We start from the raw sequence: 22,805 nt of genomic DNA, 5'->3' as shown, positions 1-22,805 counted from the left end.
TATATATATATATATATATATATATATATATTTGTATATATATATATATATATAACTCGTCAGCTTTTTGTCATTTCATGAAGGCTTTATCACTATTTTTACATTTTGATAGAGGTAGGTATTTTTTAAAATTATTATTTATGAATTTTTTTAAATGTATGTACATTTATATGTACATGTAGATGCTGTATCGGGACGGATCCATTAAGAGTTTGAGCAGAAATATGTCGTATAGGAATTAACTATACACAATAAAACATTAACAAAATGCTCTGTCACATGAATGGTTTTTGAAGTAATACCTTTTGTGACATGAAAAAAAACAAGTAATGTAAAAAAAACCTTGTGTTTACTTTTTGATATTAAAATAAAACAAAGCAGTTTAGCTAATGAAGATGAAGTCTCTTAAACAAGCTTTGTTCTTCTCTTGGTTCAGTACAACAGTTTGGCCAACAAAAATAAAGAGTGACACCTCCCACATCGAATACACAATCTTCACAGCTTCCGTTCAGTTTGATGAGATGACAAATCATTTTAGCCAGTACTGATGTTTGAACACTGATACAGTTTGCAGTTAAATAAAGGACGAGTGAACATCCCAGTCAACAAACTAAAGACTTTATAAACAAGTTGTTACAACGTTCACGACACATCGCCTGCTGCATGTTTCCTCAACTAAATAACTCTCAGTCACAGCAGCTGATAGACGATGTATTGAGTAAATAAAAGCAACATCAAATAGTTTTCTCCCCCGCTGTATACTTTTAGTGTGGGGACAAGTGCGTTTGTCTCCAATATTGTCCACACCTGTCTCCATCTAAACACAGCAGTGCGCTCTTAAACACATACCGGGAAGCGAGGGAAAATTACGTTAAACCAAGCGCTTGGCTCCGTTTACTCCAAGGGGAAATCTCCGGAGGAAAGTCAGTGTAGCTTGTCCGCCATGATTATCAAGCCAAACACTGCTAGTGCGCATGCGCCTGACTTTGTGTTGCCTAAAATGCATTAATAAATGACTGGATTTCGGTAATTAAAAAATGTGACATATTACTAAATGTCGGAATTTTTATCACAAATTATCATTATACCGTTTACGTTACATCTCTAGTCCTTTAACAAGTAAAAAGTCAAGGGCGGTCATGACATGTTCTGCCGCAGATGTTGGTCAATTTTTTAGGCATTACGGCAAGAGACAAGGGTGGTCGGTGCTTTTGCCGCAGTTGCCGTGGTTAAATTCGAGCCCTGGAATTGGAAAATGAAGTACAGAAAGTGGGATTAAATAAATTCTACATAACCAAATAACAGGAATAATTGGTTATGTCTAACAGAGGTTTTGGTTTAAATACTAAGAATAATTTACGATCACTAAACTTAAAAAAAAAATATACCTACATTTATACTTGGCTAGAATAAAGCATATTAGGAAATTGCACATTGTTCCACGATGTTCCATAATTTCATAAATTTAATAAATCAAGTCAAATTATAGACATATTTTTTATTTTATTTTTTTTCAAATGTCAAAACTATTTACTCTAAATTAAATATGTAATAATGTTTTTTTATGGAATATCTAAAAATAAAAGCAATATATAGACATTAAAAAGCATGATTCCGGAAAAAAACTAAATTATCAATCGGAATTCATACCACAAACTAGTGTATTAAATGTAGATTAGAATCATCATAGGTCCCCCTTTAATTGTTTATTCCAAGATGTGTGAAATCTAAATTAAATTAAAGTATCAAATATGTCATCAATATTCTGTGCACTGTTGAAGTCTTGGATTGTTTAACAACTTCTACATTCATGTTCTTTAGGATTACCACCACTGTGGCCTGTAACATGGATCTGACAAAGTACCCGATGGACAAGCAGACCTGCACACTCCAACTGGAGAGCTGTAAGTCCTGTATCTAAGTTCAAGTTGGATTGTTTTAGTACAACATAAGCTTTGTTAAGCTACTTTAGCTTTGCTTTATGCAATCTTTTGGGATCTAATACAACAACTGTATCAGTAATTCTGCCTCGACACAAAAGGGTTTTGTATTGACAGACACTGTAAAAGACAACATTTTAGGTTTTGTTTAATCAGCAAAACTCTATTGCTTTATCCTGAGGGTTGTCTTGACCATTTTAGGGTTATTCCACTGAATCGGTGCCGATTGTTAAAGTTAAAGTACCAATGATTGTCACACACACACTAGGTGTGGTGAAATGTGTCCTCTGCATTTTACCCATCCCCTTGTTCACCCCCTGGGAGGTGAGGGGAGCAAAGGGCAGCAGCAGTGACCGTGCCCAGGAATAATTGTTGGTGATTCAACCCCCAATTCCAACCCTTGATGCTGAGTGCCAAGCAGAGAGGTAATGGGTCCCATTTTTATAGTGTTTGGTATGATTCGGCCAGGGTTTGAACTCACAACCTACCGATCTCAGGGCGGACACTCTAACCCAGGGGTAGGGAACCTATGGCTCTCGAGCCAGATGTGGCTCTTTTGATGACTGCATCTGGCTCTCTGATAAATCTTAGCTGACATTGCTTAACACGATAAGTAATGAATAATTCCGCTGGTAATCAGTTTTAAAAATAACGTTCAAAATATAAAACATTCTCATGCATTTTAATCCATCCATTCATTTTCTACCGCACCTGTTCAAGAAGTCGTAATATTGGTAAAAAGTATTTTATTTGTTATTCGTTAGCTTCAGAATAACAATTTTATTAAAAAGAATAAGAGACTTATTATACTCTAAAAATGTTGGTCTTTCTTAAAAATGCACACATTTACCGGTAGTTGTATTCAGTGTTAAAAATATTATATGGCTCTCACGGAAATAAATTTTAAAATATTTGGCTTTCATGGCTCTCTCAGCCAAAAAGGTTTCTGACCCCTGCTCTAACCACTTGGCCACTGAGTAGGTTCTTTGTTGTAACGTGAATAATACATTTTGGGGGGGGGGGGGGGGGGGTTAACTCTAAATCTGCTAATTGTATCGTGTTGTGCAACACATTGGATCCCAAGGTGTGGAGTCACAGGTTTTGAGGTAAACGGTCTTTAACATTTCCTCCACAGAAACTTGGAATAACAAGTACTGTACTGCCAATGACAGTGGCAAGAAAAAGATAAAGTGGCAAGGTGCTCTTAAAATTATTTCAGTTTCTTAAAATCGACAGGGCTCCTTATAACCCAGTGGGTCTAATGTACAGATTAATCCTGGTTGTGCTTACCGACTTCAAGGCAACTGTATTTGGTACATGGCGTAATGATAAGTGTGACCAGTAGATGGCAGTCACACATAAAAGATACATGTGGACTAAATGTGTAGAAGTAAGCAACACCAAAACATTGACGTTTCATTGAGACTACAGAACATTACACACAGCACTCAAAAATCTGTCAAAATGTGTAAATCCGACTTTGATAAGCTATGAAGCCACACCGCTTGGATTGTCAGACGTACTTTGCTTCAACGTACGGGTATTATTATGGTGTGTGTATAAGGACCGCAAAATGGCACTTATTATGAGACTTTCGAACTTTTGTGCAAAACCAACTTTTCTTACCAATTAGTTCCTACTGTTGTGTATTTGGAATCTGTATATATTACAGGAAATGTGTGCACGTCCACCATTGTAGTTCAAGCTAAAACTGTTGTAAATATCCATCCGTTTTCTACCGCTTGTCCTTTTTGGGGTTGCGGGGGCGGGGGGGTGCTGGAGCCTATCTCAGCTGCATTCGGGCTGTAGGTAAACTCCTTTTATTCTCTATCCTCTTGTTGTGGTGCATGCATCCTCCACTGTTGCCATTTCTAATACAAAATAGCGTACAGTTCTAATTTATATCCTTCAGTAGACTCGCTATGGAAGTGCTAAAAACTACTAGTACAACAAAGATGGCGTGGAGAAGATGTGGTCAAAGTAAAGCTACTTAAATAAGACCGCCCACAAAACGGTGCATCTTGAAGAGATGGTCAGTAAAATATAATCTGTGAAACATTTTGCCCAAAGAACCACCATTACATGTTATGTAAACTGCAAGGAAGTGTTTTAAACATAGAACAAAAATCATATTATGACTCCTTTAATGCTCCTTAAAATGAAAATAGACCTGAATAGACCTGCTCATCGGCAGTGTGCCTTATAATCCGGTGTGCCCTGTGGTACAAAAAACAAGTTATCTAATTTAATTTTATCAGGAATACAGCTGAGGCATCTTTATCAGTAAAAGTTTATAAAAACTAAATTACATACAATAGTGGGGGGGGAAAAAAGCCCCCTTCTGCAGTTTCATCCACCCACATGGATCTGCTGTCACTCTTTTAAATGATGCAGGCTTTGCCTATACCAGTCCCTTCCAAAAGCCCACCAAGACCTCAGTCCCAAACGAAACAGTACAGGAGCCACAATCCTCCTTAACAGACAAAAAGACATCTGGAGGTTGAAGTTAAGTAACTGAGAGGATGACAGCTCCTTCCTCCACTGCCTCAATAAATCCTGGCTAAATATCTCCACCTCTCGTCTCTCACTCAGTTTCTTCAAGTTTCTCTTTCCTTCTTCTTTATCTTGCCTTTTTTCCCTTTATTCTCCCTCCTCGCTCGCATGTGTTAATGTTGTCAAAGATTTATTTCTTTCAAAGTTATGCAAAAAGTCAGTTTTATACAGCGTCACTGTGGGGAGAACATTGAGTTTTAATATCAGGATTGTGGTAAAATATTTAGTATCTTCTGACAGCACACGGTGTCAAAGATATATCTGCTGTAACGTACATTTGGTGACCATTTGAACCTGTGAGCCGATGTATTTTCAAAGAACCAAGAAGTGTGCTGTGTTAGTTCCTCCTCGTATACTGTAATGCACTTCTGCCCATAGTTGTCAAGGCAAGATGGGGGAAAACAAATTGCTCTGAACCATTGCTCTTTATAATGCACACTTCTGGTTAATTATTCAGAGAGTCCATAACACAGCAAGTAATACAAGGCTTTATGTCAGGTAATCAATGTACAGTACAGTCAATAAACAGCACTTTTGTATCTCTTGCTCCCTCTAGTGAACAATGCGGGAAACACACCAAAGAAGTGAGGTACAAATACTGGCCACAACATTAGGGACACTTGCACTGCTATAATAAATGGTAAATGGTAAATGGGTTATATTTGTATAGCGCTTTTCTACCTTCAAGGTACTCAAAGCACTTTGATACTATTTCCACATTCACCATTCACACACACATTCACACACTGATGATGGGAGCTGCCATGCAAGGCTCTAACCACAACCCATCAGGAGCAAGGGTGAAGTGTCTTGCTCAAGGACACAACGGACGTGACTAGGTTGGTAGAAGCTGGGGATCGAACCAGGAACCCTCAGGTTGCTGGCACGACCACTCTCCCAACGGCCCAATATGATATGATATTATAACGGTGCTCGGTTCAAACTACCGAACATGGATCTTTAATAAACACATACTTTTCTATGCATTTAGGCCTTTTGGCCTTAAAAACGCACATCTTTGTAAACACTGGCCAGAGGAAAGAGTTCCAAAACTCTCTCCTCAACATATGCATGTCCATGGCTTGAACTTGAACTCCTCTGATGACGTAACGGTTGTGCACTGACACGAAAGTTCAGTTTATAGAAAACAACACGGCCTTTCTGGCTTTACACACACGAAGATGAATGTGTTTAAAGGTAAACACACCGCTATTTTCACTCTACATTGATGAAAATGACGCTGCTGCTGCTACGCATAAGTTCCAGGGACACAGAGGCAGCACGGTGGAACAGGGTTTAGTGCACGTGCTTCACAATACGAAGGTCCTGGGTTCGATCATGCTTTTTATTTATTTGCTTTTCTGCACCAGGTTAGCCCATCAGTACCTGCAGCATCATACACTTGTGTTTGTAAATGTGTTTTCATGAGGTTTCCTGCAGCATCATACACTTATGTGTAAAAGTGTTTTCATGAGGTTTCCTGCAGCATCATACACTTATGTGTAAATGTGTTTTCATGAGGTTTCCTGCTGCATCATACACTTATGTGTAAATGTGTTTTCATGAGGTTTTCAAAAATAAAGCTCTCTTGAGGAAAGTGTACCCCTGGGAAAATGTATTCATAATTTATAATATTTATATTCAAGTTCATAGATTTGATATTTATATTCTAGTTGAAAACAGCCCTGTGAGGAATTTATAGTAAAGTTCATAAAAAGTTAATAGAATTAAAATTGATGGAGAATGTCAGACTATTTTATTCAGAAAGACTGTAGGTTAGTTAGCTCATTTAAAATATCCTAAACTTTTTTTTGACCCTGCCTCTTAAAAGAATCGGAATCGAAACAAAGAATCGGAATCGGAATCGGAATCGTTCGAATTCAAACAATACCCAACCCTAATCCCAGGAATATAGGCTCATACAACTTCTTTGTCTTGTCTTAATTGCACAAGATGCGATTCAACCACACAACAACCCCAATGTGCGTCTCCCCTCTTTGCCCGGCAATCCTCGAACCTCTACTTCCTATCCTCAACGTCACTTCCCTATCTCTCCCCGGAAGTCCCTCTTCCCAGCCTAAGTCATTGGCTAACACCCCGTAGCCCGCCGCTACAATATTGACAAGCAAGACTTTTTGCTTTGTGTCATAAGAGTGGTGCGACATTATCTAATGTTTTCAACAGATATTGAAGGTATTTAAGCGCCTGCGCAACTAACAATAAAACATAAAAATAAAAACTAACTACCCTGCGCTCCTTGTTAGTGTGTACTGATGTTAAAGACAATGGGCACTTCATTGCACATGTGATATATTGATGATTAAATACCTTATAATTAATTACACAAGAGGTTTGCAGCAGCATATGCACATACGTGCACTTTTGGCACTTAAACATTCAAGATTTTACCTTGGCTCCTTGTTAGTATTCTCTACGCTTTAGGCCAGAGGCCGTCAACCCAAAACGTTGAAAGAGCCTTATCGGACCAAAAATACAAAAAACTAATCTGTCTGGAGCCGCATAAAATAAAAAGCCGTATATAAGTGTTATAATGAAGGCAACACATGACGTGTCTATATTAGCTATAATAGCCTACTATCAAAATGACTATGTGTCGCAGGCTGAAGCAAATCTTCGTTGACAGAAATGTTGAAATGTAATATTTATTCTACACATTTTTACAACATTAGAAACCATTAGTAAATCAGAGGCTACTCAGAAGGTGAGATAACTCCTGGAAATTACTGGCTTTTAATTGCCAAAGGTATAGATGTGTGTGTCCAAGTTTAAGGAAACGGCAGGCTGTCTTCTTTTAATAGATTTATTACAATCTTTGGCAAGCTAGGTAATGTTTGCTGTGGTCTGGAACAACATGGCAGACAAACAACTATCAGAAATGCAGCCAATATTACATACATATAATGTCTCCTGAGACATGCAAAACTAGCATTGATTAGCTTGCAGTCATGCAGTGACCAAATATGCCTGATTAGCACTCCAACAAGTCAATAACACCAACAAAGCTCACCTTTGTGCATTCACGCACAGCATACAACTTTTAGTGGACAAAATGAGACAAAGAAGGAGTGAATGATTTTACATGTCAACAAACTGTTGCATCACAGTATACACTATGATGAGTTCAAGAACCGCCGAATTTAGTAGGACAAAATGATGTTCACCAAATAATCTCATCGGTGAAGCATACACACAAACATATTAAACAGCGGGCTTACTAACAATTGGGAAGGTTTGTGTCATGTTTGTCCTCAAACCTAAAACTCACTTAAACAAACAAAAAATATTTCGCCCATCTTTTTCCATTTTCAATCCTTTTTTAAAAGTGCTCCAGGGAGCCACTAGAGTGGCACTTCGAGAGCCGCGGGTTGCTTACCCCGCTTTAGGCACTTGAAGGGGAACTGCACTTTTTAAAAATGTGGGCTATCGTTCACACTCATTACGAGAGACAAGAAGATTGATGCATTTTAAACCATTAATCATCACCAAAGTTGACTGTTCAAGTTCAAGTAAAATTTTAAAGCATTCTAACTCGTAAGTAAACGCAAAAAAAATTCAATTTACAATGGAGTCAATGGGAGGTCCTCTCTTCCGCCTATAAAACCATCTAAAAAAACATCTAAATACCCGCAACAATACTCCATTTACATTTCGTGGCCTGAATATTAACCAAGTATTAGTGATATTGTTATAAGCGCTAACGCAGACAGAATATTTATAGTGGCGCCGTAATCACATAGTAGCTTGTGCTGCTATAATGACATCATCAGATGGAGAGCTGCTTTCTATATCGCCTCGCAGCTTGTGGACGTTTAATTTGTATCATAAAAAATGCCTCTCACCCTGATAGTGGAAGGATGAGGACATAATCCGACAAGTCGGTCAACTTTAGCATTCAATGTAGACCCGGAAATGGCGAGAAAGGCCTGAAAAGAAACTTGGTTCGACCTCTCTTTCTTATCTGTGAGGATTATGAGTCATTTTTCATCTAAATGGGAATATATCAACATCCTAACAGTCGGTATCCCAGTCACAGCAGACATTGTACAGTAAGTGATGTTTTATTATGTTTGTTGGCTCAAATGAAGTCTGCAGTGAGTAATAATCAGTGATGTTGTCGAAGGGAAAAGCTAACGTTTACAAAATTAATATGCTTGAAATGATCAAAATACGTAAATATGACATGTTATTATAAATGTGCACATTACTGCATTACATATATACTTACATAATGTATATACAACATTGATGGAGGTGTTTGGATGTTTTTTATAAACACTTCATAGGCAGAAAAGAGCAACTCCCATAGGCTCCATTGTAAGATGATTTTTGCTCGCATTTAATTAGTAATTAGAATGCATAAAACAAGAAAAACATATGTGTTCTTGTCTTATATAAGGATTGTTAATGGGGAACTGCACTTTTTTTTAAATGTTGCCTATTGTTCACAACCATTATGAAAGACATGACAACAGATGTTTTTTAATGCATTTTAACTTATCAATCAATCAATCAATGTTTATTTATATAGCCCTAAATCACAAGTGTCTCAAAGGGCTGTACAAGCCACAACGACATCCTCGGTACAGAGCCCACATACGGGCAAGGAAAACTCACCCCAGTGGGACGTCAATGTGAATGACTATGAGAAACCTTGGAGAGGACCGCATATGTAGGTAACCCCTCCCCCCTCTAGGGGAGACCAAAAGCAATGGATGTCGAGTGGGTCTGACATAATATTGTGAAAGTCCAACACATCAGCGAAAGTCCAGTCCATGGTGGGGCCAGCAGGAACCATCCCGAGCGGAGACGGGTCAGCAGCGTAGAGATGTCCCCATCCGATCCGATGAACAGGCTAGCGGTCCACCCCGGAGCAGAGTAGAAAAGAAAATAAAAGAAACGGCAAATCAACTGGTCTAAAAAGGGAGTCTATTTAAAGGCTAGAGTATACAAATGTGTTTTAAGATGAGACTTAAATGCTTCTACTGAGGTAGCATCTCTAACTTTTACCGGGAGGGCATTCCATAGTATTGGAGCCCGAAAAGAAAACGCTCTATAGCCCGCAGACTTTTTTTGGGCTCTGGGAATCACTAATAAGCCGGAGTTCTTTGAACGCAGATTTCTTGTCGGGACATATGGTACAATACAATAGGCAAGATAGGCAGGAGCTTGACCGTGTAGTATTTTATACGTAAGTAGTAAAACCTTAAAGTCGCATCTTAGGGGCACAGGAAGCCACTGCAAGTGAGCCAGTATAGGCGTAATATGATCAAACTTTCTTGTTTTTGTCAAAAGTCTAGCAGCCGCATTTTGTACCATCTGTAATATTTTAATGCTAGACATAGGGAGGCCCGAAAATAAAACGTTACAGTAATCGAGACGAGATGTAACAAACGCATGAATAATGATCTCAGCATCGCTTGTGGACAAAATGGAACGAATTTTAGCGATATTACGGAGATGAAAGAAGGCCGTTTTAGTAACACTCTTAATGTGTGACTCAAACGAGAGAGTTGGGTCGAAGATAATACCCAGATTCTTTACCGAGTCGCCTTGTTTAATTGTTTGGTTGTCAAATGTTAAGGTGGTATTATTAAATAGATGTCGGTGTTGAGCAGGACCGATAATCAGCATTTCCGTTTTCTTAGCGTTGAGTTGCAAAAAGTTAGCGGACATCCATTGTTTAATTTCATTAAGACACGCCTCCAGCTGACTACAATCCGGCGTGTTGGTCAGCTTTAGGGGCATGTAGAGTTGGGTGTCATCAGCATAACAGTGAAAGCTAACACCGTATTTGCATATGATGTCACCTAGCGGCAGCATGTAAATACTAAAGAGTGCAGGGCCAAGAACCGAACCCTGGGGAACTCCGCACGTTACCTTAACATAGTCCGAGGTCACATTGTTATGGGAGACACACTGCATCCTGTCAGTAAGATAAGAGTTAAACCAAGACAAGGCTAAGTCTGACATCCCAATACGCGTTTTGATACGCTCTAATAAAATATTATGATCAACAGTATCGAAAGCGGCGCTAAGATCAAGAAGCAGCAACATAGATGACGCATCAGAATCCATCGTTAGCAATAGATCATTAGTCATTTTTGCGAGGGCTGTCTCCGTAGAGTGATTTGCCCTGAAACCGGATTGAAAAGGTTCACAGAGATTGTTAGACGCTAAGTGTTCATTTAGCTGCTGTGCGACAATTTTTTCGAGAATTTCCGAGATAAACGGAAGGTGGGACACCGGCCGGTAGTTCACCATGAGGTCAGGATCGAGGTTAGGTCTTTTGAGTAGAGGATGAATAACCGCTTTTTTGAATGCTAGGGGAACAGTGCCAGAGGAAAGTGATAAGTTTATAATATTTAACACTGATGGACCTAATAAAACAAAAAGCCTCTTGATAAGTTTCCCAGGAATTGGGTCAAGTAAACATGTTGTTTGTTTTGTCCCATTTACACATTTTAACAATTCCTCCAATGTTATTTCATCAAAGAGAGAGAAACTATTTTGGAGGGCAGTGTCCGTCGTATATACAGTCGTATTTGTGTTAATAGAACCCAGTTGTAGCTGAGATGCATTGTCTTTAATCTCTTTTCTAATGACTTCAATTTTCTTATTAAAGACATTCATAAAGTCATCTGCTGAGTGGGTGGAGCTACTGGGAGGAGTCCCTTGTTGGGTTAGCGATGCTACTGTATTAAACAAAAATTTAGGATCATTTTTGTTGAGGTGGATGAAATTTGAGTAATATTTAGCTTTAGCTGAGGTAAGCATGCGTTTATAAGTTATTAAACTATCACTCCATGCTTGATGGAAAACCTCAAGTTTAGTCGCACGCCATTTGCGTTCCAGCTTTCTACATGATAATTTCTGGGCTTTAGTTTCTTCTGTAAACCATGGGGTACGCCTCTTAGGGGCCCTTTTTAGCTTTAGCGGTGCTACACTATCAATGGTGTCGCGCAGGGCGTCGTTAAAGCTGTTAGTGAGGTTATCAATAGAGCCCACATAATTTGGGAATGGTGCCATTACCGAAGGCAGTAGGTCAGTAAGAGTCGTCGTTGTGGCAGCATTAATGTTGCGGCTGCTATAGTAGTTATTATTATTATTATTAGTTTGTTGACAATGAGTCAGAACTTCGAATTGTATAAGGTAATGATCGGACATTACTTTAGTGTACGGGAGTATCGTAACTTTAGAGGTGGTGACACCCCTGACAAGCACTAGATCTATCGTATTACCGTTGCGATGCGTGGGTTCATGTATTATTTGTGTAAGACCACAGCTATCAATTATAGTCTGGAGCGCCACGCATGGAGGGTCCGATGGGGTATTCATATGGATATTAAAGTCCCCCATTATGATTATATTGTCGGCGTGCGTCACTAGATCAGCAACGAACTCTGAAAATTCATTGATAAAGTCCGAATAGTGCCCTGGGGGGCGGTAGATGACAGCCAGGTGCAGAGGCAGCGGTGTGACAAACTTCACAGTAAGCACCTCAAACGAGTTATATTTATTATTTAGGTCCGAGGTAAGGCTAAAATTTTTGTTGTATATTAGTGCAACACCCCCACCCCTTTTAATGGGGCAGGCAATATGCGTTCCCGTATAGCCAGGAGGAGACGCCTCACCCAGCGCAAAAAAATTGTCTGGTTTGAGCCAGGTCTCGGCTAGACCAACGACATCAAGATTGTTGTCTCTGATGACTTCATTAACTAATAACGTTTTGGAAGACAATGACCTTATGTTTAAAAAGCCCATATTATAGGTAGTGGGCTGTTTTGAGGAGTTTTTGTTGAAAGTATCCGTAGTAGCAATGTTAATAATGTTACGTTTATTATGCGTAGTGCACTTTAAATAATTTCGACCATATCTAGGAATTGATATGACAGGAATTTTTAGATTGTTTGCCACCTCAGTAAAATGCATGTCCACCTCTGACGCAGAAAAAACATTATGTGAGTTGTATATTATTCTAAGAGAATTGCTATGTGTGCAGGGATTATCCAGCCTGGCGCTGGCTAGTTCTATCTTAACAGATTCCTTATTAGCGCTTCTTTGTGGATTAGCATTTAGCTTTTTCGTTAGCCCGGCTAACAACAACGCATTTAGCTTTGTTGTTAGCCCCGCCCGACAACCCCGCTTCTGCTTCCGAGCGCATCGCTTACGTCTCTTTCGTTGACGGTCTCCGCTGGTAGTGGACGCCGCTGCTTCAAAGGCCACTGCTGGATGTAGCTCGCGAAGAATTCCCAAGCTAGCGAGTAGGTCCACCGTACACGCATCTTTCAGCCCAAAATGGCCCGATCTCTCCACATCCAGAATCGTAAGTCGGTCGTAAGTGATCACGGAGTGAACACGCTGTGAGCCAGCCATGAAATTGACTGAATTGAGGGGTATTTTTGCCAAATCGGTCTACACTTCCAGGAGCGCTCGCAAGAAGCCGCTGCCTTGAAGCGCCGCCATCTTGGAAAATAAAAAAATTTAAAAAAAATTTAAAAAATTAAAAAATAAATAAACGAAAATGTAAGTCCGCTTACAGTGGAGCCAATGGGAGATTCTCCATTCTGTCCATTAAACCCAATAAAAAAACGTCCAAAGAACGCCAACAATACTCCATTGTGGAAGTTTATTGTAGATCATAAATAATGCCTCTCACCTGGATAGTAGAAGGACGAGGATATAATCCGACAAGTTGGGACACTTTGACACCCAGTTTAGTACCAGAAATGCCAAGAATGACACAAAAAGACATGTGGTTCATTCTTTATCTAAATGAGAATATATAAACATCCTAGCAATCAGCATCCTAATGACAGCAGACCGTGCACAGAAAGTGATGTTTTATTATGTTTGTTGACTCTCTATAGCCTGCAGTGAGTAATAATCAGCGATAATGTTAAAAAAAAAAAGAGAATGTTGTTTTGTGTTTTTGAAATTAATGTGGAGGTTATGCTTATGCTTAAAATTATCAAATTACATAAATATTAAAAGTTATTATAAATATGCCCGTTACTAAATAACACACTATATACTTACATCATGTATATAGAACGTCAATGGAGGTGTTTGAATGTTTTTAAGGGCTTTGTAGGTGGAATTGTGTGGCTCCCGTAGGCTCTATTGTAAGCAAACTTTTGGTCGCATTTATTTAATATTTAGAATGCAAAAAAAAATATAAAAATACATCCATCGTCATGTCTTTCATAATGATTGTGAACGATAGGCAAAACTCCCCCAAAAAGTGGAGTTCCCCTTTAAAGACAGACTATTTTATTTTGAAAGTAAGCCGGATACTTTTGATCGCATTCATTTACTATTTAGACTATTAAACTATGGAATGGATTACGTAAAAAGTTAAACAATGTACTGATATGATCCAGTTTAACAGGTTGTTCAAATTAAAAGTGCTCACAAAGTACAAAGAAGAAGAATTATGAGAAATACCTTCAACCTTATTGAAAATGGGATTTTCTTCAACTCAGTATGCTTATCATGACTGACTTATATATTTATTACAAGAACTGCTGTATTAATCATTCACTGATGTAATTATGCTACAAAAATAATTCAGTAAATGAAAGTATGTATTTGTAAACGCTCTGAAGTGGGAAAGGGGTAGGATTAAATAAGCTGTACTTCTTCCTACTCCTTTACGGACATGATGTAAAGAGAAATTATAAGAAATTGTGTAATGTATTATACTGTAAGTGTGTTCATGTTCGAAATAAAAGAAAGACAGAAAGAAAGAAAGAAAAATTTTATAAAACAAGAAAAACATATGTGTTCTTGTCTAACATAAGGATTGTGAATGATAGGCAAAATTATAAAAAAAAAAGTTATCCTTTAAAAAAGATGTATAACGTTCCCTGTGCTCCATGTAAATTTGGGTTGATTATAAAGATAAAGTACATGTCATTGTACATGTAGTATATCATAGTAAAAATCATATTGACAGAGGCGTAATGCTGCTTTGGCTTCTGAATTATTTTGAAAGTGTCTGTGTTCATGTGGACATGGCCTTAATACTTTTGTTATTTAGCGGTTTGCAGTAGATCTGAATCGGATTTGAACCTGTTCATGCTCAATAAAGCTTACAAACTACTACATGAACAAGTAGAAGTACATCACATTACACTGTAAAGAAAAATCTGTAGATTTTGCAGCCAGACGTTGACCGTAAACCTTTACAGTGCATTACTGTAAATTTAAAAACGGTGCATCTGTTATTTTTACGGTAAAATTCCGGTGACAGCTTTTTACCGTACCAAGCATACTGTACAAGGCATAATGTATTATTCCTTTGTTTCATACAAGGCAAGAGTTATGCCTTTCATCAGGACGTTTACATGACGGCTGCATATCCCTGAACAACTCCGATTGGACCTTTTGTGTCAAGCTGTTTTAGCTTGATCACAACAAAAATGTTTTGTTTTTTCTTTCCACGGTGGCTTGAACACATTGAACAAAACAATGTTTTGAAAGCTTCTTGGAGGTTTTTGTAGTTTGTCAGTTTCAGGTGTTTTGAAATGTTGTACTGACTTGCCCACAGCATACGCCCCTTGAGAGGAACACATCCTCTTTAAAGTAGTTTTTCTGGATAGTTTTATAAATTGCTGTGCACTTGTAGTGCTCCAAAAGGGACTTTGCCGCCAGCTGGAGCTTGTAATCCCATAATAACTTAACCGTGGGAGGTGCAGAACTTAGTATGGCAGTTAATTCACTTTACAAGGTGTCCTCACCAGTGCTTTGTTTTGCTTTACTGACAATCTACGCTACATAATCTTCTGCGAGCCGTCATAATAGTAGCTTTGCTGTGTCATACGAGGACACAAGCTTAATGCACCAAGCGTATTCCATTTGACCAAGAGTGCACTACACTGAGTGTAATCAAAAAAATGCATAATTGCTGTTAATATTCCATCACGCTTATATAATGGATTTTCTTTTGTAGAATCTAAATGATGTATTTCCTCTGACAAATCTTTTCTAAAACTAATTTGGTGCAATGGTCTAGCATTTGTATTTCACTTTCCATCTGTTACTCCTTCTATAGGGGGTTACAATATCAACGATGTCATGTTCTACTGGACCAGAGGGAATGAGTCTGTCAGCGGCCTCGACACTCTGCAGCTGGCTCAGTACACAGTGGAGGACCACTACACTTCTGTGTCAGAGGCCATCTATGAAACTGGTAACTGAATACTCCTAATACTTTTACCCTTTCAGTGTATCCAATAGAAGTATGTGGCTGTGTCACATGGGTGGAGCCCTGGTTGCTCGTAAACATGCGCTGAGCATTTTTGTCATCAGACAGCATCGTCAGCATGACCAAACAACCCTGAAGCTAAGCGTATGCCTTTATTTTTTGCCTTCTTGATCTCATTACATAAATAACTGTTTTTTGTCCTCGGAGCAAGTTCTCATGCGGAAAAAAAAGTGTCTGTTTTCTCTGGTTGAACATACATACGGAACAGTAAATCTCTGCTATTAGTGTCGGTTACACATTGAGAGCACTCATGGAGAGACGTACTTATAAAAATGCCACTTGTTTAGGCTTTAAGCTTTAATGATATGTTCCACACACTTATTTACTAACAGGTACTCACCACTCAGGAGTGATAATAATAAATGGTTGATAGGAGAACAGCCTCGAAACTGATCATCAGGCTACAGAGACAACGACGCTCCATGGCCCAGTAAAACAGCAAGCTCTGGTACAGGCCGCTATGTCCTCCTAGCTCGCAGTCTGAGGTAATGCAGGCGTTCCACCAATGCCACATCTAAATAATCCATACTGCTTGCTCATTGTGATTTATGATCATACATTAACTTGTATTAACTAGAGATGTCCGATAATGGCTTTTTTGCCGATATCCGATATTCCGATATTGTCCAACTCTTCATTACCGATTCCGATAGCAACCGATACCGATATATACAGTCGTGGAATTAACAAATTGTTATGCCTAATTTTGTTGTGATGCCCCGCTGGATGCATTAAACAATGTAACAAGGTTTTCCAAAATAAATCAACTCAAGTTATGGAAAAAAATGCCAACATGGCACTGCCATATTTGTTATTGAAGTCACAAAGTGCATTATTTTTTTTAACATGCCTCAAAACAGCAGCTTGGAATTTGGGACATGCTCTCCCTGAGAGAGCATGAGGAGGTTGAGGTGGGGGGGGTTTGAGGTGGGGGGTGGTAGGGGGTAGCGGGGGTGTATATTGTAGTGTCCCGGAAGAGTTAGTGCTGCAAGGGGTTCTGGGTATTTGTTCTGTTGTGTTTATAAATAAATAAATGATAAATGGGTTATACTTGTATAGCGCTTTTCTACCTTCAAGGTACTCAAAGCGCTTTGACAGTATTTCCACATTCACCCATTCACACACACATTCACACACTGATGGAGGGAGCTGCCATGTAAGGCGCTACCAGCACCCATCAGGAGCAAGGGTGAAGTGTCTTGCCCAAGGACACAACGGGCGTGACTAGGATGGTAGAAGGTGGGGATTGAACCCCAGTAACCAGCAACCCTCCGATTGCTGGCACGGCCCCTCTACCAACTTCGCCACGCCGTCCCCATGTTGTGTTACGGTGCGGATGTTCTCCCGAAATGTGTTTGTCATTCTTGTTTGGTGTGGGTTCACAGTGTGGCGCATATTTGTAACAGTGTTGAAGTTGTTTATATGCCTACCCTCAGTGTGACCTGTATGGCTGTTGACCAAGTATGCTTTGCATTCACTTGTGTGTGTGAAAAGCCGTAGATAATATGTGACTATGCCGGCACGCAAAGGAAGTGCCTTTAAGGTTTATTGGCGCACTATACTTCACCCTACGTACGTGTACACTGCGGCGTTTTAAAAAGTCATAAATTTGACTTTTTGAAACCGATACCGATAATTTTGAAACCGATACCGATAATTTCCGATATTACATTTTAAAGCATTTATCGGCCGATAATATCAGCAGTCCGATATTATCGGATATCCCTAGTATTAACCCATTGCTTCTTAATTATGTTTTGTTTTTCCCCCTTTGGGGACATGATTTTTTCCACGCCCTCCCCCCAGATTGAAATATGATTGAGAACCTAATAATATGTATTAATGTATTTATTTTTTATCCGTTTTATACCAAAACCTACATGCTACCTCGCTGAAGACATGTGTATTGTTTTTTCACGCCACCCTGATAACTTATAATACCCTCCCCGATAAGAAGTACTGGTCTAATGATTATAAAACATTCAATGATATCTGTATTTCATGTATGCAAGCATATTTTAGCACAACCAACAGGGGGCGCCACACATACATTTTACAGTCAAGAAAAAAATAAAGGCCCCCCCCCCACCCAACACAGAACACACTTACACTTAAAATGAAGCTGTGTAATGTTACCATCACACAGGAACAACATGCTTATCCATCTTTTCGGCAGCTGCATCCTCTCGGCCAGTGGTCACCAACCTTTTAGAGCCCAAGATTGCTGGTTTCAGCCAAAAACCAACGCAAAGTGTATGGTTCAAGAATAAATAAAAGATGCTAGTATTGGAAGTCCCTTGTCTTTCAGACAACTCCAGGAATATCACAGCAGCCTTTGCCCCTTTATTTGAAAATGATTGCATTAACCTCACTGCCAGTTTTGAGACCAAATTGTAACTAAGCTAGAGATAGAACCACAGTTCAGCCAACAGCTAGTGCTAGTTTTGCTTTACCACAGGGCTGCCAACACTCACGCAATCTGTGTGAGAGTCACGCAATTGATGCATTTTACATGCACTTGCGTCTAGTAATGTGTACCGAGTGCCGGTATTTTTTGGTACCAGTTCCCATCTGGGTCGGTCAAAGAGTTAAAATTCTGGGCTAATGATACTGCTATCTGTACTTTTTTTAGTCCAACTTGTTGTTGTAATTATGACATGCACGTGCTGTCACATTCATTCAGGTGCCGCTGCAAAGCATAATAAAAAACACGACAGAACAGCCAATCGGAGGCGATTTAAACACGCTTCAGCACTTAGCACAGGGAAACGATTTTGTGTTTCAGTCTGTGGGGTGAACATATGGAACAGCCTGAGTGATGAGCTCAAACACTGTTCAAACATTGAGCAATTTAAGAAATTGTACAAATCTAATATTTTGGTTCGGTATACTGAGGTCTAGGCTTATTTATCTATTTATTATTTATTTTGATATGATGATATATTGAGAATTGTAAGCACATTGTTCTGGGAAAATGGAGTTATGCGGATCCAGATGATTGTGTTAAAATGTGGTTCAGAGGAAACAGGATATTAGTTAAAGTAATTGAGTAAAAAAGGGGGGGTTCAAAACGTTTATACTTCTTCCCCTTCCCATTACCCTTTTGACGTATGTTTAATTTAATTTAATTTAATTTTCTTAATTAAATGTTCTCTTCTTTTTTGTGAAATAATAATATTGCCATTGAGCACAAGACTGTTCACTGGAGATATATATATATATATATATATATATATATATATATATATATATATATATATATATATATATATATATATATATATATATATATATATATATATATATATATATATATATATATATATATATATATATATATATATATTATGTACTACATGTATGATGTGGAGCTGACTATGACATACTCAATAAACAACTTGAACTTGAATTTTTTTACTACCCAACTTCCGGTTACGAGGTACGCGGAGGTAAACAGAATCAGAGATTTACCCGTCAATGGAATCGCAAACTGAATCAATGGTTGCTAAAAACAGAATCGAAATGCGGAAAGTCGTGGAAATTGGCATGATGTGACTGGACTTTGTCATTGAGAGGAAAAGGGGAAATCATGTTTACGGGGATTGTGTACTTGACACTTACCTTCAGGGTCATCTCTGTGTTTGCTTCCAAACTAACCCCAAAATACAGAGCTGAACAGTTCTCAAATTAAATCTATATGTCAGGTGATATGTTCCTTTTACAAATGTGATGACTACTTGTCGTCCAAAAGCTGCTACTACTGCCAATGTTCGGAGGTTGTGGACGCGATCACCGATATTTATTGGTAAGTTCATGATAACTTGACCGCTTCTAATACTGTAGCTGGACCACCCATGTAAGAATAATAACAGATGCATATGTTTGCTTTCTTTTACTTAAAAACATGTAAACTTGAATTTATTGGTGCATTTGTAATGTGTTAATTTCTTTAATGTATTTAGAATGTAATACAAAGTTGAACTAATCCCAAGTTTATTTGGTTTTAGTACAAGTGCTTTTTAACTGGCAGGTTAAAAGATATGTAAATAAAAATGTGATATTTGTGATATGATTTATTTTCTTTTTTGCCATAATCGCCCTACCCTATGATCTGATAATCAGCTTGGAATAATCACAAATAAAGTAGCAATAATAATGAAAATAATGAAGCTGATAAAATTTGGAATTAGAAATGTACACCAATTACATAGAGTACCGATGAATACAGATATACGATATATATCCCCACCCACAACACACCTCCCACTCCTGACACATTTCTAGACAGTTTGAAGATGTTTTTCTGCCTTATTAATATGAAAGTATTAAAACCATGTCATAAATGTTCAATTATAAGGTTGCTTGACTAAAATTAGGAATGTCCAACACTACTCACATCCCCCTATCAAAAATGCAAAATGATTTGTTCCACCTGGATAGCGGCAAACCTAGCATCGAACATTTCACTCGTCATAACGTCATCAAATCTCACCTTTAAGCATTCACACACAGCAACACCGGAATTTTGGAACAATGATGAAGTAATACATTAAAGGTATAAAAAGAATGTATCTATTTGTGGCAACGTAGGAAAAAACTATGCACAAGTTTCACTTTTGCATCTCATTGCACTCTTACACTCTTGAGTAAAGGGAAAACATGACATGTTTTCAATAATATTTTGGTAAGTAATCTGGCCACATTATATTCAATCAATCAATCAACCTTTCATGCCGACTCCAACGTCCAAGTAGACATACAATCACATACAGTACATAGAACAAAAAAAAATACAGTATAAAATGCATTATCACATAATATTAAAATGTGCATATTCGTGTGCATATTCAGTAAAAATAAATCTAATAAATAAATAAAAGCAGCAATAAAAAATATATTTAAAAAAATGCATCTACACATTCTATAAAGGCACAGATACCAGTGCTTCCATATATAGAATTGGTACCTAACAGAACTATTCTTAGGATTGGTTATCTGTATAATAAGATCATTCTCGGACCCCTGCAGTCTACATATAAACTTAAACATCAGTTTTCTCAGGGTGGCGTGGAAGGTGTTTATCCCTAAATCACAAAAATACTTGCTGGCATTACTACCCCTGTGCTTTCCGAGCAGGATTCTGAGACAGTCATTATATGTGTCGTGATCTGAGGTCTGGATCATGTTTTTTGTTATTTTCTGGTTGTTTAAAACTCTTTTAGTTCCTGTTTACGCTCCTTTTGTTTGTTTAGTCACCATGGCGACTCATTAGTTTTCACCTGTTTCATTTGTTCGGATCACACCTCTCGCTAATCAGAGACTACTATTTAAGCCTGACGTTGCCAGTTAGTCGGCCTGGCGACATTGTTCATTTCATGCTCTGTACATGCTCTTTTCTTGCCACAGTAAGTCTTGCTTATGTCATGCGATACCACAGTTCATGCTGCTCGTTTCCATAGTTAAAGCTTTTTGTTTATTCATGTCCATAGTTTCCGCAAAGTGTTAGTTTTTTGTTTCCTTCGTTAAGTTGTGCCTTCACCTTGAACGCTTTTTGTTTGTACCATTTTTTGAGTCAAGATTAAATCATGTTTTTACCTGCACGCCTTGTCCAGAGTAGTCCGATTGCATCCCTGGAAAACAATCCTCGCAGTACGCTGCGAAAACCTCGTCATGACAATATGCACCCTGGAGTTAGCGCAAGCTCTCTTTCTTGAACCTCACCCAGAGGGGTGCTGTGTACATAGGGGTGCAGTAAGCTCCAAACAAGTACACCTTTGCTTCATCAGAGCAGTAGTGACATTTTCTCACCAACATATCGGCTTGGACAAACAGCATTATTTTCTGTCTAAGCATGTCAGCATCATCCGTCATCTTGTCAATGATGATGTGGCCTAAGTATTGTATATTGTTGCACACAGACAGGGTTTGCCCAGACATGTACAAACATGGGAAATTAAGATATTGATTCTCCTTGGTCCTACATATCAGTACCAATATATTGAATTTGTTTGCACTTTTTGTAAATTTGAAAGTGTTACTCACATTTTCATTATTACATTATTATATTATTATTATTATTATTATTATTATTGTTATTATTATTACATTAGTGCTTAAATTTCTTTCAAAACATTGCTGACGATTATATTGTTTATTGGCAATAATTTTTGGGACATATATCGTCCCGCAAAATGTATATTTTTGACGTAAACGAAGGTCACAATACCGGAAGTATATTACCCGCAGGGGCGTGGCTACAGGTTAGACTTTCCAAATGGGAAACATTCTTTGCATGCATGTTACACAATTTTACATTACATTTTCAATGATAATAATGTTCGAAATGTATCTACTAAAAACAAATTCTGTGGTACATTACATGGGACATGTAAGTGTCTAAAAGAGGTTGGTAGATGAGAATAAATCTAAAGGTAAAAAATAATGTACCAATGCAATTGCAGTAAATGTCGTCTTGCTTTTCAAAATGTTCTTTCGGGGCTTGCGTGGCAGCACTTTGTGCCGATAAAAGTTTTCCTCTTTTTTTCCTCAAATGGTGCTCACATGCCTGGAGTTTATGGCGACCACTTTGTCAATGTTTGTATGAACTTAAAAGACACTGTAAAAGCATGATAACGATTTATTTTAATTCTCCACAACTTCCCTATAAACACGTTTATGTAGGAAATCTCCGCACGGGATGAATGCAATGAATTGTAGTAGCATCAAGAAAATGTTGTTAATATTATTAATGAACTAGATTAATAAATCTTAAATAGGACGCATATTCCATCGCAACAGCATATTGTATTTTGATATTGCTAAATAATGTTGGAAACAAAACGTTCCTGAACTTCACACCTTAAAAACAACTGCAGACATGAATTGTCGATGACAGCCAGATATTTGTACCAGGAAATCAACTGCAAAAACAAAACGCATCCTTTTTTGTCATTAGCATCATGAACACAGCAATATGGCACTTGTTAATGTCAAAAAGCATACTTACCGATGCACAAAAAACTCCC

The 22,805-nt window shown here is 38.2% G+C and overlaps 1 protein-coding gene across 1 annotated transcript in view; it reads left to right on the top strand.

The window, feature by feature from the left end:
- Positions 1–22,805, top strand: part of LOC133657440 (gamma-aminobutyric acid receptor subunit pi) — a 147,391-nt gene that overhangs the window by 112,419 nt on the left and 12,167 nt on the right. The window contains exons 6-7 of the mRNA XM_062058770.1: positions 1,822–1,904; positions 15,568–15,705. Of these exons, the coding sequence (XP_061914754.1) occupies positions 1,822–1,904; positions 15,568–15,705 (221 nt within the window). The remainder of the gene's footprint in view (positions 1–1,821; positions 1,905–15,567; positions 15,706–22,805) is intronic.

Source organism: Entelurus aequoreus, linkage group LG09 (assembly GCF_033978785.1).
Source record: "Entelurus aequoreus isolate RoL-2023_Sb linkage group LG09, RoL_Eaeq_v1.1, whole genome shotgun sequence".
Classification (NCBI taxonomy): Eukaryota; Metazoa; Chordata; class Actinopteri; order Syngnathiformes; family Syngnathidae; genus Entelurus; species Entelurus aequoreus.
This window is presented reverse-complemented; position numbering and strand designations above follow the sequence as displayed.